Here is a 15,877-nt window from a genome sequence, read left to right on the forward strand (position 1 = left end):
GATGAATGACTTACTACTACTAACCATACCATGACCTAGATGAATGACAACATTCACAGGCTCATTGGCTTATCTCCCTTTTGTGGTGATGCACCTGGAATACAAGTACTCAAATTTTTCTTGGGTTTTAGGATTTTTGACCAGAGGCTGAAAAAAGATGCAAATTCATTACCCACCAACTTAATAAACCGTGTTTGTGCATAAAGGCATACGTTGTTCAGTATTGTTTTTATCATGCTTCAGATCTCTGGCATGAAAAGAATTGCCACTAAGAAACGGAAATTAAAATATCTGTGCTCGTACCTGAAAGCTGTGGGACATTGCAAACAATTTTGTTTGCGATTTGAGAGCTTAACATTTTACTGATCTGTCAAGCTGGTTTGTTTAGCCCAGCATATCCTTCTGTATTCCAAAGGCAGCTGTTATAGATATGGGCTATTGATCGGATCTGTGCTTTTAATTGTGACCCTCCAACATTGATTGTCTATTCTGTTACTGCATCAGCTGTACATTATCCTTTGTGGTATTTGTCACCTTGGAGATGTCAAGGCATGGGGGTGGATTCCACATGATGGTAATGAATCATATACCCAGATAAGTTACCAACCTCCAACCCCTGTAGGAAAAAGGTTATTCACAGCAAAAAGTTTTCAGAAGGGTTAATTGAAACTGTTTTTTGGGAATTTTGTTGGAATTAGAATGTTAGATAGATGGCTAGAAATAGATTTATGACTGAAAAGGGTACTTTATGTGATTAATATATTTTCTTGATATACCTGTAAGAAGAACCTAACCCACAGAATCTAAAGTTCAACTTTTAGGAATCCCATTAGGCTATTATTGCAGAAAAGGACAGGCGTTGTCCCTTCTGCAATAATCCTTCCTACCTACCACATCGCTCCAGGTTTCCAGCAAAAAGCTGAGCTGCGCATGCTTCATCATTGGTTGCCAGGATACCTGGCAATTCTGGCTTCCTCTGCGTATGCCAGGAATGAATGAACTCCTATGTTAGGACAGGTGAGTAGCACGGGTTTATTTCCGCTTTCAGCTGTCATACCTGAGAATCCCAGGGGTGATCTGAGGGAACAGCAGAAGAAAGGGCAAGAATGAAAAAATGTATTTCCCTCTTCAAGTGCATCCAAGCACCTTTAAAACCTTTGGTATGCTTGTCTGCAAGTTTTAACACTTTCTTGTGGTATGAAATGCCAACCGACCACTTCTAGCAGTTTTCTGTTGCCCAATGTCCATGTTTAGTAGCCTTTTGGGGATCTTGGTCACTAGATCAGTACTAAAAGAAGTCCAGTCTTTTTCTACTACTCTGTGCTGACTAGAGATATAGAGAGTCTACCATCTTTTTTGGTTCCATTACAAATGAGCTCCGATCTCTTTTATATTTTCTTGCTTGTTGTCCCACTAATGGCGCTTCCAATTACCACTTATCAGCCACCTGTGTGAAGCACCGTGGGTGGTAATGGGTCACTATAAGGGCCTTGCTGACTAATAGGGTGGGATGTTTGGATAAGTCTGTCATTGTGTTGTCACATCAACTAGTTGTGCACGCACGCTCTAAAGTTTTCCTAGATTGACAAATGAGCTCTACATGGTGAACTCCAAGACCGGAATTCTTTCCTAAAACCACTTTATACTATACCAGTATTTGCTTTTCAGAGGTTGAATAATCTTAAAGAAGCATTATGTTGTAAAGTGTACATTCGCTTCAATGTTTGTATGACATGGCAGGATTACACACCTATCTAAAAGACTATATAAATGTATTGGAAAAATGCCTTCCGGAGAGTGTTGAGGAAGAGTGTTTTCTTCTCCTAACTTGTGTATTTATTATACAATATTGCTTTCTAAAGTGGAAATTTTATGACATTTTAGCATTTTTGGGTTTTAGATACTTTAAGATGTTTACGTAATTTCGGTAGATGTTTAACCTTTTTAACTTTGCTAATTTCAGTTCAAGAATACTTGATGATGTTGCCATATATTTGCTTATTTAGGTACTTTTATGGGGTGACAGATTACTCCAAATTGTACTTCTGCATAATCACTCTTACTTGAGAGAGATGAGTGGCCAAGCAAGTACGCATGGAACAGACATATTTAGGAAGCTGGTCCAGGCCATTGATGTGTAGTTGGGATAGGTTTGTGTAGACAGAAAGTATCTTAAAGGGTAGAGGATATTAGCAGTAGCATGCAAAAGTTAGAATCCCAGTGTCTTCTCCAGACCCTTTTAGCTGGGTGAACCACCCGGCACTCATTAGTAACCACCGGGCTGTTCTTGGATGGTTGCTGAAGAGTTTGGTCACAATACAGGGGTGTCCAACCACCTACAATTTCCTCCCACACAGCTTAAAAAAAATTCTGGGTTGAACTCTGGAATCCCATGTCAGGTTTTTATTGCACCTGATATCTCTTTTGTTTTTGTTTTTTAGGAGACTACCTCCTTTATCTGGTCCCATTAGACCAAACAGAAAGCAAGGAAAATTTCCCTACTGGAGCTGCTGGAGTTCCTCTGTGTAGCACAGACTAACTGCAATTTGTAGACTAGCCTTCTATTATATGTTTTTACTTGAAAGTTATAGAAGCGACAACATATTTGTATTTTAAAAGCGTTATCCATTTGTGTATAGTAACTGATGGTATAATTGTCTTCCATTGTTTCCTGAACCATTCAGCATATTGTTTGGGCTGTAGCAGCATTATTAGTAAATGTGGGGCTGTTTCTTTCTCCCTTTTCTGTTTACCTTCATTATTATTGTGACACATCTCTTTTGAGAAAAGTGCTTTCTGTCGCAGTTTTATTTCATGCATAATGGAGTCTGGGACATTGCACGCACCTGATGATCGCTGTCAAACAGTGCATTGTGATTTCTGCAACGTTTAGGCGGCTAGAAGCTTATCCTTGGGCTTCTAATTACATCTATCCCTAAGCACAAAAAGATGAAAACTGTAATTGTGAAGGCATCTTTTATAATGCCACTTTGGTGGGATATGCAAAGTACTCAAGGCTTGGAGTATTCAGATGGAAAATTGCTGAAATAATATTTTTTTGCAACAGTTGTAATTACTGTTTCAACATCTCAGGTTAAAAACATAGGTCTTTGATGGATATATTTGCAAACGCATGTAAAAAGACCATGCCCATCAAAACACCCCTGTAAAGTGTGGTCATAAATTGAGTTGCTAGCTATGGAAGTCCATAAATTGGGATCACACTCCAGAAGCTAGCCTCTTCCTGAATAAAACTACAGAAAACCCCCAGAAGACCAATGTGTCCCTAGAAGAATAAGTCAGGCAATGTGTGACCATGTGACCGTGCCTTGAGGTTGACCCAGTGTTGTCCCATGGGGCTTTAACCCAGTGGTTGAGTGCTACAGGAAGATAATTCAAGACTTGAATACTTTAGAAAGAAAGAGAGTTTAGAGCAACCTTTCCTAACCTTTTTTAACATGGGGGAACCCTTGAACTAATTTTAGATTCTCAGGGAACCCTGGCTATAATTACTTTACCTACAGCTCATAGTACATTAGTGGTCAAGTAGCAAGAATGCCTCGTACATTGCTGGCCAATGGAAAGAATGTCACCTTACCGATCATTGGTGTCGGTGGTAAATGACCTGATATACATAAACTGCTAAGTGCTCAAGGAACCCTTTTCAACCTTTGGAGGAACTTTGGTTAAAAAACAGTGGAGTAGAGGGTTACTTGAACCTTTTCTTTAACGCCAACATTCAACTTCTTATATCTAGTATCGATATAGTATACTATATCTATAGTCTTCATTGCTGAGATTTTCCTAGCTTCGTTTCTGGTGCAGTTGTGACTATTGTCCCTGCTGACTTTCTGTTACTGCTTATTACATAAAATTATTATTTCTTTCAATTGATATTGCTATCTCTTAGAGCATAACGTTCCAAAAGAAACATTTCAAGGCACTTATCTTTTAAATACATAGAAATAACCTCCTATATATACAAATAATATTCTCCAAAAGTAGAGATGAATTCTGGATAATATGTTTTACCTGAGCAGCCTTATAATAAATCTTTCACCAACTAGGGTAATAAATCAAACACAATTCTCAACAAGGATGCTGGTGAACACTACTGCATAATGTGCTTGTGGGGCAATACATAAACCCGTTCTACTGTGGCAGGGTTCTAGTACCACCTCGGGTGGTGTGAAATAGGCAGGATTCAAGTCAGAGGTGATGCACAGTGAGGTTACCTTCTGCAATTTTGTAATACCATATAAAAAGGTGAAATATTTGTCTTTTAAAATGCTTTGCTTTGTGTGTCGAGGTTTTTCTGATTTCATCATTGGTGCTTCTGTCTAGTACAGTTTTCTCCCCAACTCCTTTTAGCTGGGCGCAGCTCCCGGCACTTTTCAGTAACCACCCGCCTGTTTTTGGATGGTAACTGAAGAGTTGGGTCGCAATACAAAGATATATTTCTTACCACCCAGCTTTACAAAAATTCTGGTTTGAACACTGTAGTATAAACAACAATTTGGGTTCAGGTCATGGACATTTTGAAGGATATAACATTAGAATCCTGCTAAATATATATTTAAAAATTGTGTAACAAATGCCATTTATTAAAGTGTTAAAGCATCCTCCTAATAAATCACATTAATTCATCTCTACCTGTACTGGTCATACAGAAGGCACCCCAAGCCATCTTCCATCGTAGGCATAGATAGCTATGTGTAAAGGCTTTTGTTGTCTTTAAACCTTTTCTAATTTGGGCGAGACAGCCATCGGTAACAAAATACTGCAGTTCAGATGTCTCCCAAATCTGTCCATGAATGCTAATAGTGATAAAATAGGCAGACGTCTCTTGGAAACTGAGCCAGTCTTTATTTTAGGAAGTTTGCAGGTCAGATTTAGCTTCAGCATGTCAAAAAAAGAAAATAAACATTTCTAAACATTGAAATAAAAAATGTTATTGATCCTTTTAATAAAAGATTAGAAACCATATCCTCCAGGAAAAACATGATTGTGAACATAAAACTCTATGTGAAGAACGGTTTTCAAAGGTTTGAATCCAATGCAGTCAGTATAACTTAAAATCCTACTTTTAAAACACTTTAGACCAGTTTTTCTCAACCAGGGTTTTGTGGTACCCTAGGAGTCTTCCAGAGGTTGTTGGGTTCCTTGGTCAATTTGTACCTCTCGGGTTAAATTGGTCTGGATGGTCTAGACTGGCGTTTCTCATCCTGGATTCCATGGAACCCTAAGGTTGCTCCAGAAGTTGCTAGGGGTTTGTTGAGGAATTTTTACCTCTCATGTCAGTTTAAGTAAAATCAGTGATCTTTTTGGGTGACATTCTTCCCACTGGCCAGCAATGTAGGAGGAATTCTTCTCACTGACCACCACACTAATGTACTGTGAGCTGAGGATGAATAAATGACCTAAGGCCTAAGACCTGACAGTCATGTCAAGGGTTTCCCCATGTTAAAAAGATTAGGAATAGAGAATAAGAGAATAGGAGAATAAGGATAGCTACCCGGCACATGCTTGGTGCTACAGTTATTCTCTATGGCAAGGCCTGAAGATATAAAGGGAACTGGGAATGTTGCACTTGATATACAAAGCTGCGGTCCATCTAAGCCAGGCAGGTTTTTTTTTTTTGTCGGAGCCAACATAAATGCTTGCATTGACTTTCCGGATTTTAGATCTATTCTAAGAGCACTGAGTATATAGCTTCATGCAAATGTCTCTGACCCCTAGCTTTCTGCTCACTCCCAAAGGGAGTAAGGGTCTTCTGTTTATTATTAGTTATTGCTGCTGTCCTGTAATTTGCATAGTAATCCCCATTGTGAATCTCAACCAGTGTACATTATTAATAACCTCTTGATTTGTTGATTACTTTTTGCTGAGACATTATTGCTTGCCCTTTGCTTTGTATATCTACCCATAAAATGAATCACATGCCATTTTCTGACCAGTAATTGTTGCTGCTCTCTTCTCTCTTGTTTTAGTCATCTCCTGCGTGAATAACATGCCCTTTGCTGACCGGTAAACATTGCTGCTGGTCCTATTGTTTGTAGCATTATCCCCAGTGTGAGCATTGCCGTCTGCTCGGTACATTTTTCAAGCAGGCTCTCCGCTGTGCTGCGAAGCTGTCCTCCGCAGTGGAGGGTTTGCATTCGCCTTGCTGCAGTCTCCAAGCTGCTGTATAATTCATGACAGCTGGGCAGACACATTATTTGATTTATGGTTTCTTATTCTATTCCTCAATTTACTTACATGATCTATAAATATCCAGGCATAGCGTTTGCTTTTTTTCCCACCCTCTCTGAACATTACAGTTAAGAAGCTAAGGTTTTATAACCCAAATAACCCAGATTTATAGTTGACAATTATTAGTTCTCATAGTATCTTAAGGTTCTGCGCGCCAGGTGTTCTCCCATAAACTGGAACTGTCGTTCCTGCAGGCTAATCAAACTTCCTTTGTAGTCAACATTACCTGTTCTTTTCGTTTATTATCCAAGCAAATATAAAACTGCTAGAAAATCCCCTCATTTTAACTGGTTTGTGAGTTTTTGTTCTTTCCTCTGCTTTGTGGTCACAGTTCACTGGCTGTAGTCGACTTTTTATGGAGTTTTAATGTGTGTAACAACATTTTGTAACGTTTATGGATTCTGGTGATTATATAAAGGTAGTGCACAGTGAAGTAACCCATTAAAAAATCAGATACGTTTTCCTTTATCAGATTTTGTCTGCTTTCAATGACTCCAGGTGTAGATGATTCCCACGATCTGGGTCGGCAGCGTGCCCTGAGAGTATTATGCAGTAAGCCAAAGTGTTCGGCCTTTTTTGGTTTTATGTGAGTGAAAACATGTTTCCCCAGATTTTGTTGGTCTGATGGTTAACCGCCCGGGCTGGCTGGCTTCCGAATCCTAAATGCATTATCTGCCTTTGCTTTGTTATTTATTTTTGTAATGTGTACATTTGCACAGACTTTGGGCAGTAAAGTATTCACCTATTCCTACCAAACAGCATTAAAGCAGAACTAAACCCTCCAGACTACCCTATCCATCTATCAAGGGGCTCCGCCAACTTCCCTCCTTCTTCCTTCCAGAGACAATCTATGGATCAGCTTTGTCACCAGAAACCCAGAGCAATCATGCAGGTAAGATAAATTATTGCAGAAAGGGACATCACCCGCCTTTTCTGCAATAATGACCTGCTTGATTGACTATCCAGTTAACACAAACCATACCTAAGCTTTTGCTGCTTCCTTTTACTCAACTCTTCTCAAAAAAACTTTACTCTCAGGTATCGGTGAGTTTCTTACAACTTAGAACAGCCGCTGTTTGTTTACATGAGAGAGCTAATACGATTCTGTTGTGATAGAACATTAGCTGATTTTTCGGAAAACATTGAAATTTCTCAAATTTCTCCCAATTTTTTTTTAGATACAGAGATAAAGGCCTAGTTTGCATTTGTGCAGTGTGACACCAAACTGTTCTATATGCTAATCTTTCAAAATGCCACCCCTATGCACAAAGCTAGTAGAAGTAATTTTGAATTGATATTTGCATTTTGTATTCCTTTGTACAGTATAACTGTAAGACCGAGGCACAGCAGGAGTCAGTCTGGTGTTCTGTGATGAAAAGAAATATGCTGACAAGAGGAGCAGAGGGATGAGTTCATTAGTTTGCTGCTAATCATTCACTATTAAATTGTATGGTGGGAACAGAGATGGCCAAATGACTTATTGATCCAACCACATTGGTGAAAAGTCAGGTTTTTAGCTTTAGGTCTCTGTACGCCTCATGACCAGCTGAGCAGAGATATGTTACGTTTGATAGACAAAAACAGATCCCTTATATGTATTTTAATTTTTTATTTCTTTTTCTCCCCTACCCTTTGCAATGTATCCCATTAAAAGTCTGCAATAAAAGTGAGAGCTGTTACCGGAGTCCCTGTATAGTCATCCCTCCATATTCCTTCCAGAAAGTCCAATTCCTGGTGTGGCGATCACACAGAAAGTATAAAGTAATGTCCTTAATGGGGTCTGAGACTTCAATTAAATCTGCAAAATGTTTCTTAACTTTTCCCCACTCCAACTAGTAATACCTATTTTGGATAAGGTTGAATTTTATGGCTTATAAACTTGCACGTCTATTCAAAAATCCGAAGCGTTTAGTGTCTGAATTTGTTTTAAGAATAGTTTATACTATGTATTCCTTACTTCTGTATTTGGGAAGCATGAATCCACCACATCAAATAACATTTGGCCATATAGTAAGTTTTTGTAGAGAGCTTTTAATTAGGCATTACTTTTTCTGTTTTGCACTACCCGTGGATTTGCCTTATTATGTGCCATTGTGTTATCCTAACGATTATTTTATTGTTATGTTGTATGTGACCTAAAACCACTGGATGTATAAAGTTCCTTTCCAGCTGTGACACACCAAAGACTTGTTATATGATCTGAAGCAGCAATGTTTCTACGCTCTACTTTGAAGTGTCACTTTAGAAATCCACTTGTTAGATTTATAATAAAACATGGCTCTTATTGATATTAATGAAAAATCCACTTACCATGTATTACAGCCGAAGTTTCCATTTATAATTGTGTAAACATTCCTTATTGCACATGTCAGGCGCCAGAACAGAGAATTTATTGTTTGTGGTTTCATGTCCCTTAAGTGTGTTTAAAACATTTTATTTTTTAAATTTTACTTCCACAAGAGTAAATTCACAGATTCTCGTCCCTTAAAGAATTCTTTATTGGGTATGCTTGTTCTGGTGGCATCCCTTTACATTATTATTAATAACCAGTATTTATGTAGTGAGATTAAAGGCAACAGCCCTGTACATTAAATAATGGTTGCAAATGACAGATACAGACAGTGACACAGAAGAAGAGGACCCTGACCAGAAGAGCTTACAATCTAAGAGGTGGGGGAAAGAAATTTCCTTTCTCTTCCTGTTGTGTCTACAAAAAGAAAGTGCAAGTTATTCTTCCAATTGGGACATGGAAAAAAAAGATTTGATGGGGACTTTTAAACATTTACGACTTTATCTAAAAACACAAAAGGCTTGTTTTTTTAACAGATTTTCTAGCCAATATCTTTAAAGTATAGCAGACCGAGGGCTTCCAATGGGCGTCCGAGAATTCCCACTGGAAATGATCCTTCCTGATAAATAAGCTCTGTACACATAATGCTGTTCTTTTCTATAGAGAGGCGATGGGGGAGGGGAAGCGAGAAACACCCCACTGTGCTCTCCTCCATAGGAGTGGTGGTTTGATGAACAATATCAGGGGACCACTTTTCACATAGATGAGCACAGCCCTTTGTCACTGGCAGACATTATTTAATGTGTGTGGCTTGAAAGCCTTCCCCTAACAGATAACCTACCCGGGCCCTAGAAATATGCTGGGTGAATGTTTTTACTTTTATATTTTGATTGGGTAGTTTTTGTCCTAAAGAAATCAAGAACACATTAATTTTGTCTGTTTGATTAAATCTCTTTGCGCATCTTTCTTTCCTTTGCTTGCAATTGGATTTACAAGCGTTTTATTGAACTGGTGATTAAAGGTACACGCAAGTGATAATTCGCCTAGTATGATTTTTTAGGATTTATAAGATTTACATCAATTTCGTTCATTTAAAGTAGTTGATTAGAATCTGTCGCTAGGCTTTGGCAACCTGTAGAGCTAGGACAGCTCACTTACTTTTGCTGGCAAAATCATATGTGCTTGCAACACATATGGGATACTCCTGTTAATCATGTGCAATCATCTGCTCATGACTTCAAATAAAGAAGTGAAATTCATTTATACCAGGCTAAATGTTTGAAAAATTTCAGTCCCACAATTTTTTTCTAGCAATGTGTTTTGCAAGGTTTGCTAAAAACTCACACAATTTTCTTAAGAACGATTGGCTGGCAATTGAAGTTTCTCGACAACTGCATTCATAAAGGAAATGTTCAGGAACTATTGATTGTGGAGCCTTTGCTCCCTTATCTGACCGGAGCTGTGTGGAGGAGCCTAGTCCTAAGAACAGATAAAACTGCTGGTTTGGAATTTTAAAACAAATGCAATCTTTCATCTTCTAGAATGCCTTCCTCTGTGAATTGCAACAGAAGATAAGGACAGGGAATCATAATCAGATTTGTAGTATTTCAGAGCAGAGTTTGAAACCACAGTGTATAGGGAATGTGTTTTTCATGTGCAAACTATATTGGTTTCTGGTCACTTTTATGTTCATTTTACGGTCATATTTTTTTTTTAAACTTTGGTATATGTATGGCGGTACAGTGTGTATATGTATGGAGGTACAGTGTGTACACACACACACACGACAAAGGATTCTCAGAGCACCATGGGCTATCTAAAGGTGGAACGACCAACTGTTTTGGGTCTCATACTGTCTGATTGTAACCTCTTTGAGGATCCACCCAACAAGGGAAGAATCTCTGCTCTAAAGGTGCGTACACACTTCCAATTTTTATCGTTCAAAACGAACGACGAACGATCGATTGGGCAAAAAATCGTTTGTAAAAAAGTAACCAACGACGCCGACGAACGAGGAAAGTCGTTGGAAACGAACGACCGGACCGGCGGATCGGATTGGACGACGATCGTTGAACATCGTTCGTGTGTACGGTCGTTCGTTGATCGTCCATGGGCTGAGCACGTTCGTTCACTTTCCTGTCGTGCACATAGTTCCTCTATCGCTCAAACAATCGTATCTATTGTGTGTACAATATCTACGAACGATCGTGTCGTTATCTCTATGTGCAGGATCGGTGCTATACGATCGCTCGTAGATATCGTGCAGGATCGTTCGTCGTTCGTTTTCCAACGATAATAATTGGAAGTGTGTACGTAGCTTAATTCAGTAAAAATCTCAGCTTTTCACTGTTGCCCTTCCTATGAGATATAGGAGAGCGTGTGAAAAAGGCCTAAGACTGTATATTTTTACATACATAAAAAATTATTTGTTTAGCCAAATCGCTGGTACGTAAGATTGTGACCTGTTGTATCTTTTCTTTGGTCCCCAAAAACCTAATTCAAATTTCTGTGTTGGCATTTTCTAGTTTTTTTATGCACTATATTGATTTGTAGAGCAGTAACAATAAGAATCCTTTGTATGCCAGAAATAACATTAGGAATCCTATTACCAAGCACAAGACTCTCTTCTGTTAATTCTACACCTCAGCCCCAGTTACAGACAAGACAGATACCTTGTGCAGTCTATACTAATACTTTTATCCTATATTTTATTATAACAGAGCTGCTTAGATTTCTAAGCATAATCGGCTAGCATTGATGAGCCCTTCTGTGTCTCTGAAGCTGGAAGGGTTGCTAAGTGCTATTTATGACAACTTCAGAACCAGTCAGCCAGAATAATTTGTTGCATGCAGTATGCAAATTAAACAATTTACCCCTTAAATATTTCTTTCATGGCTTCCTTGCTTTACCTGTGAATAAAGAAAATACCTGGGCTTAAATTGCTGCCTGTCTTCTGAAATGTCAGCTGCCTGGGTTCATTTTTTGAAATTGCGTTTTTGGCTGCTTGGTCAGCTTAATAAAAAATTTAAATTGGCAAAGAAATTTTTTCAGTAATTGCTCTTCAGATCTTTATAGGATTGTATGTGATAAAAGTGTGGAGAATATTCTCTGGTATTTTCTTTACAGTTGGAGCTGTCCAACTCTAGCCCTCATGCACTGCAGACTCGATATCGGACTCCGTGCCTCACTAAACGTACGTCTGAAATGCTTCAAATAGATTTGGCGTTGGCTCTGGTGTTTACTCTGCTTTATGCTCATTTTCCCCCAGCGTGTGAATGTTCTTCTGTCCAAACAGCTGTTTGTTTTTTGTTTTTTAACTGGTTTATCATTTTAATATGCTATATATATTTTATGGGACTTTTTTGGGTACTTAAAAAGATTTTATAAATACATAATTCTAAAATTTCAACATTTATTAAGTTTAAATTCACTTGACATGATAAAACCTCATATAAGTCATGAAAATAAAACTTTTTAAATGTTACATCTATTCAAGAAATTAATCACAAAGTTTTTAGTTTACAAGTTTTTGAGTCCCTCACTTCTAAAGCTAGGTACACACTTCCAATAATTATCTAAGATTATATTTGAATGATCATATTGTGCACAATTCTGTACAGTTGCACAATTCTGTACATGCTGTAACCATACGATCGTTCAAATATAATCTACCAATAGTGTACACACGCTAGATACAATCGTTTGAACGATGCAGGGAGCGACATGTAAAGCAGAAAGTGTATTGCAGAAACATGCACACACGACCGTACAGACGATAGATAGCGAACGATCGTCGGCCAATCAGATCCGCTGTGACGGTCGTTCATTTCCAACGACAATCCTTGTTCATTGGCGCCGTTGGTCACCTTTTTTGTGAACGATTTTCGGCCAGTCGTTCGTTTCCAATGATAATTATTGGAAGTGTGTACGCAGCTTAAGTCTTTGACGTGTTTCACCTTTCGGCTTCCTCAGAAGCACTTTGAAGAATCATAAATTATATCAACTGGGAAAACACAGCAATGACAAAAACAAAAATAAATATATACATAGTACACTTATTACACAATGGTTTTTTGTTTTTCCAATATCCTCCAACTTCCAGAAGCATCCAGAATGAAGGGTTGCACTTTACCTTTGCAGAATGTGTGCCATGACAGGCACCAGATCACAGGGTTATCTCCTAATAGGGTCTGATTGCTGCAATTGGGCAAATACAACAACACAGATAATCTGATTATTCCAGATAAAGACTTCAACTAGCTTGGCCCTAGAAGTGTTCTCTGCTACAAATGCCTCTACCAGAGGCTTTGCTAATCTCTGTAATGGCTGGTAATTACTTACCATTTACTTATATTTAGCGGCTAGTGCAATGGACTGTTGGGGGTGAGTTGAAAAAGAAATAGTCCCCCCACTGAAGGAATGTTTCTAACAAAAGTTCTTTGCCTTAATATGCATGATCTTATCAACTAAGACATGTCTCTGAGTTAAGCCAAAAGGCAGAAATAACAGGGGAGCTTGGTGTCTTAGGGGTTAGCACTCAGGTCTTTGCAGCGTTCGAATCCCAGCCAGGACATTATCTGCATGGAGTTTGCAAGTTCTCCCCATGTCTGCGTGGGTTTCCTCCAGGTATTCTGGTTTCCTCCCACATCCCAAAAAGATGCAGTGAGGTTAATTGGCTTCTCCCTAAAAACTGACCTTAGACTACCTTAATGACATATGACTATGGTAGGGACATTAGATTGTTAGCTCCTTTGAGAGACAGTCAGTGACACCACTATGGACTTTGTACAGAGCTGCGTAATATGATGGCGCTATATAAATACTGTGTAATAATAATAACAAAATAAAATGCAGACCCGTAGTTAATACAGAAGAAGGCTAAAAAATAATGTAAAACTTGATTAAATTTGCTGTTGTAGAAGACACCTTATACAAAATCCTTTGTAGGAAAAATTCTAAAAGCAATTGGATAAATGATGGATGCAAAGAGTACATTCTTAGTACAGCACCTATGCATCATTTACCATATGGATCATTTATGTGTTTATACAAAGTGATCATATAAACCATTACAAAACCAAAAGGGAGAACATGTTTACATGTACATATACATGTTTTTTCAGTAAAGTAAACTGCAGGCACTCCTATCACCAATTTGGGGAAAAAGCTTTAGAAATGAAATAATCCGTAACAGTTTGCTTGGTGCTGCTTCATATAATGGCAGATGATTATTCGGAGTGTAAGGGTTCTTTGATGAGCACCTGGATTGGTCCATTGGGGAGTTTTGTGGAGTGAGTGAATCATCACATTTATCATTGTCAGTAGTTGTTTGATGTGTCAGGTGGGTTTGTTTTTCCATTACCTTACAAATCCTCTGCCTTTGGCAAAGAATACTTTTTAGCTTTTGACTTTGAAGGACTCTAACTTGTTCACACACGTTCTGATTCTGATGTGTTATACCCGCTATCTGATATATCTTCACGTATTCTGGGCTTTTCAATGACAGTTGGGACATGAAACAGAATCTTATTGGCCAGAATGAGACGATAGAGCATTCCACCCCGAATCATTCTGCTGTGCCCTCCAGTTATGGGATCCTAATGGGCAATACTTGCAAGAATTTGATCATAAACATTTCTTTTCATGGTTTGCTGCGTAATGTGGAACTAAAGCCGTGAGACTCGCCTATAAGCCTTCCCTTGCAAGGCAAAATTGGCCATGTCGGGATGACATACCATTCAATGTGACGTTCACACGCAAGGGAAGCTGGGATAGCCAGGTTTGCTTGGCAACTAAAGCAAACGCTGTGGAGACTTTTCACTTCTCAGTGGCACTATCATTGCAAAAGGAACATCGCTTGTCCATTTCTGCTATAACTACCTGCCTGATCTTTTATTTTGTAAAGTGGGACTTTAGTTCCACTTTAAAGACTAAACTATATTAGTGGGTGAAGTACAACTAATACAGTTTTTTCCATTGATTTGATTTCATTTGCAAGGATGTATTTAAATTGGAACTCCAGAATTTTGTTCTAAGTTTCCAAACGAGTCCAGGAAGATGCCAGGATATAATTGCTGTGTCCCTTTAGAGGGAATTGACTTTACTGCCCTGGTGACAAGACAAGAAGAAAGTCAGACCTCCCCATTGAGGAACACACAGGTCAATCAAAGCCCAACCAAAGTGTTTATAAACCTTTGGCCCTATAAAAAAACTTTTATTGCTATTTTAGTTGGTAAGCCAATACAGGCAGAGGAGTGCCAGGGGCACCTTCAATACCAAGAAAGTGCAATACTATTTTTCAGGAGGAAGGTAAAAATAAGAGGTAAATTAAAATAGGCACAATATAATTTCTAGACGTTTCCTATAACAACAAATTATCACTTTTTGTGTTTAGGTCCAGTAAAATACTCACGGTACACAGAAATCGTATAAATTTTGTGATCCATACAACACTGATAAGATTAAAACCTTTATAGAGTGGCTGATTTATTTTAATTGTATTGCAATTTGTGTAAAAAAAATGCTTCCCTTTGATAGTGTTGGGATTCTGTTTGTTTAAAGCAGTAAGCTGAGGGTTCAAATGTAGGTTAATCGGCTTCCACATAAACTTGGCAAGGGTGTGTGTCTGCATGGCTAGAGTGGTCATTAGATCGTAAGCTCTTACGTAGCAGGAATTTATGTGAATGGTGCTGTATGCTCTGTAAAATAGTGGCCTATTTGTCAATAATAATTTAAAAAAAGAAAATGGATTATCAGTTAAATAAGTTGGACACATTTTTATAAAATATTCTCAATACAGCTCAATTAAAAAAAAAAAAAAAACAATTGTACTAATCGTGTGTTTTTTTTCTTCTTGCAGTTAACAAGCATAAACCATGGATTGAAACCACATACCATGGAATTGTAACAGAAAACGATAATGCCGTCTTGCTGGACCCTCCTCTTATAGCGCTAGACAAAGATGCCCCTTTACGTTATGCAGGTATGAACCTTTTATATTGTGTTCTGTGATGGCTTGTTCTCTTTTTTTTTTTTATTTTTTTTTTTTATTTAAATAGTAAAAATAAAAACTATTGATGTGTTAAACTGATATCATTGTCCTTATGTTGTTTTAGGAGACAGATACATTTTTAGGATTGTCTATTTTTATGCTAGTCTTAAAGATGAGTGGATACAATCTTAAAATTTGTCTTCTCAATGCTAACCACTACCATTATTCTTCAGAATTTTTATTGTAGTAAGTGTCGCTAGCATACCTGAAATCCGTATCCTTACCTGTCATGTGATATGTAAGCCAGGAAATAATAAAAAGGGCTTTATGTGCTGGTAGACAAT

The 15,877-nt window shown here is 38.1% G+C and overlaps 1 protein-coding gene across 4 annotated transcripts in view; it reads left to right on the top strand.

The window, feature by feature from the left end:
• The window catches only part of CLSTN1 (calsyntenin 1), a 68,413-nt gene that overhangs the window by 11,031 nt on the left and 41,505 nt on the right, over positions 1–15,877 (top strand). For all 4 annotated transcript variants that reach the window (XM_072426675.1, XM_072426677.1, XM_072426676.1 and 1 more), the window contains exon 2: positions 15,402–15,524. In XM_072426675.1, coding sequence (XP_072282776.1) covers positions 15,402–15,524 — 123 coding nt within the window. The remainder of the gene's footprint in view (positions 1–15,401; positions 15,525–15,877) is intronic.

This window comes from Pyxicephalus adspersus, chromosome 11, assembly GCF_032062135.1.
Source record: "Pyxicephalus adspersus chromosome 11, UCB_Pads_2.0, whole genome shotgun sequence".
Taxonomy (NCBI): domain Eukaryota; kingdom Metazoa; phylum Chordata; class Amphibia; order Anura; family Pyxicephalidae; genus Pyxicephalus; species Pyxicephalus adspersus.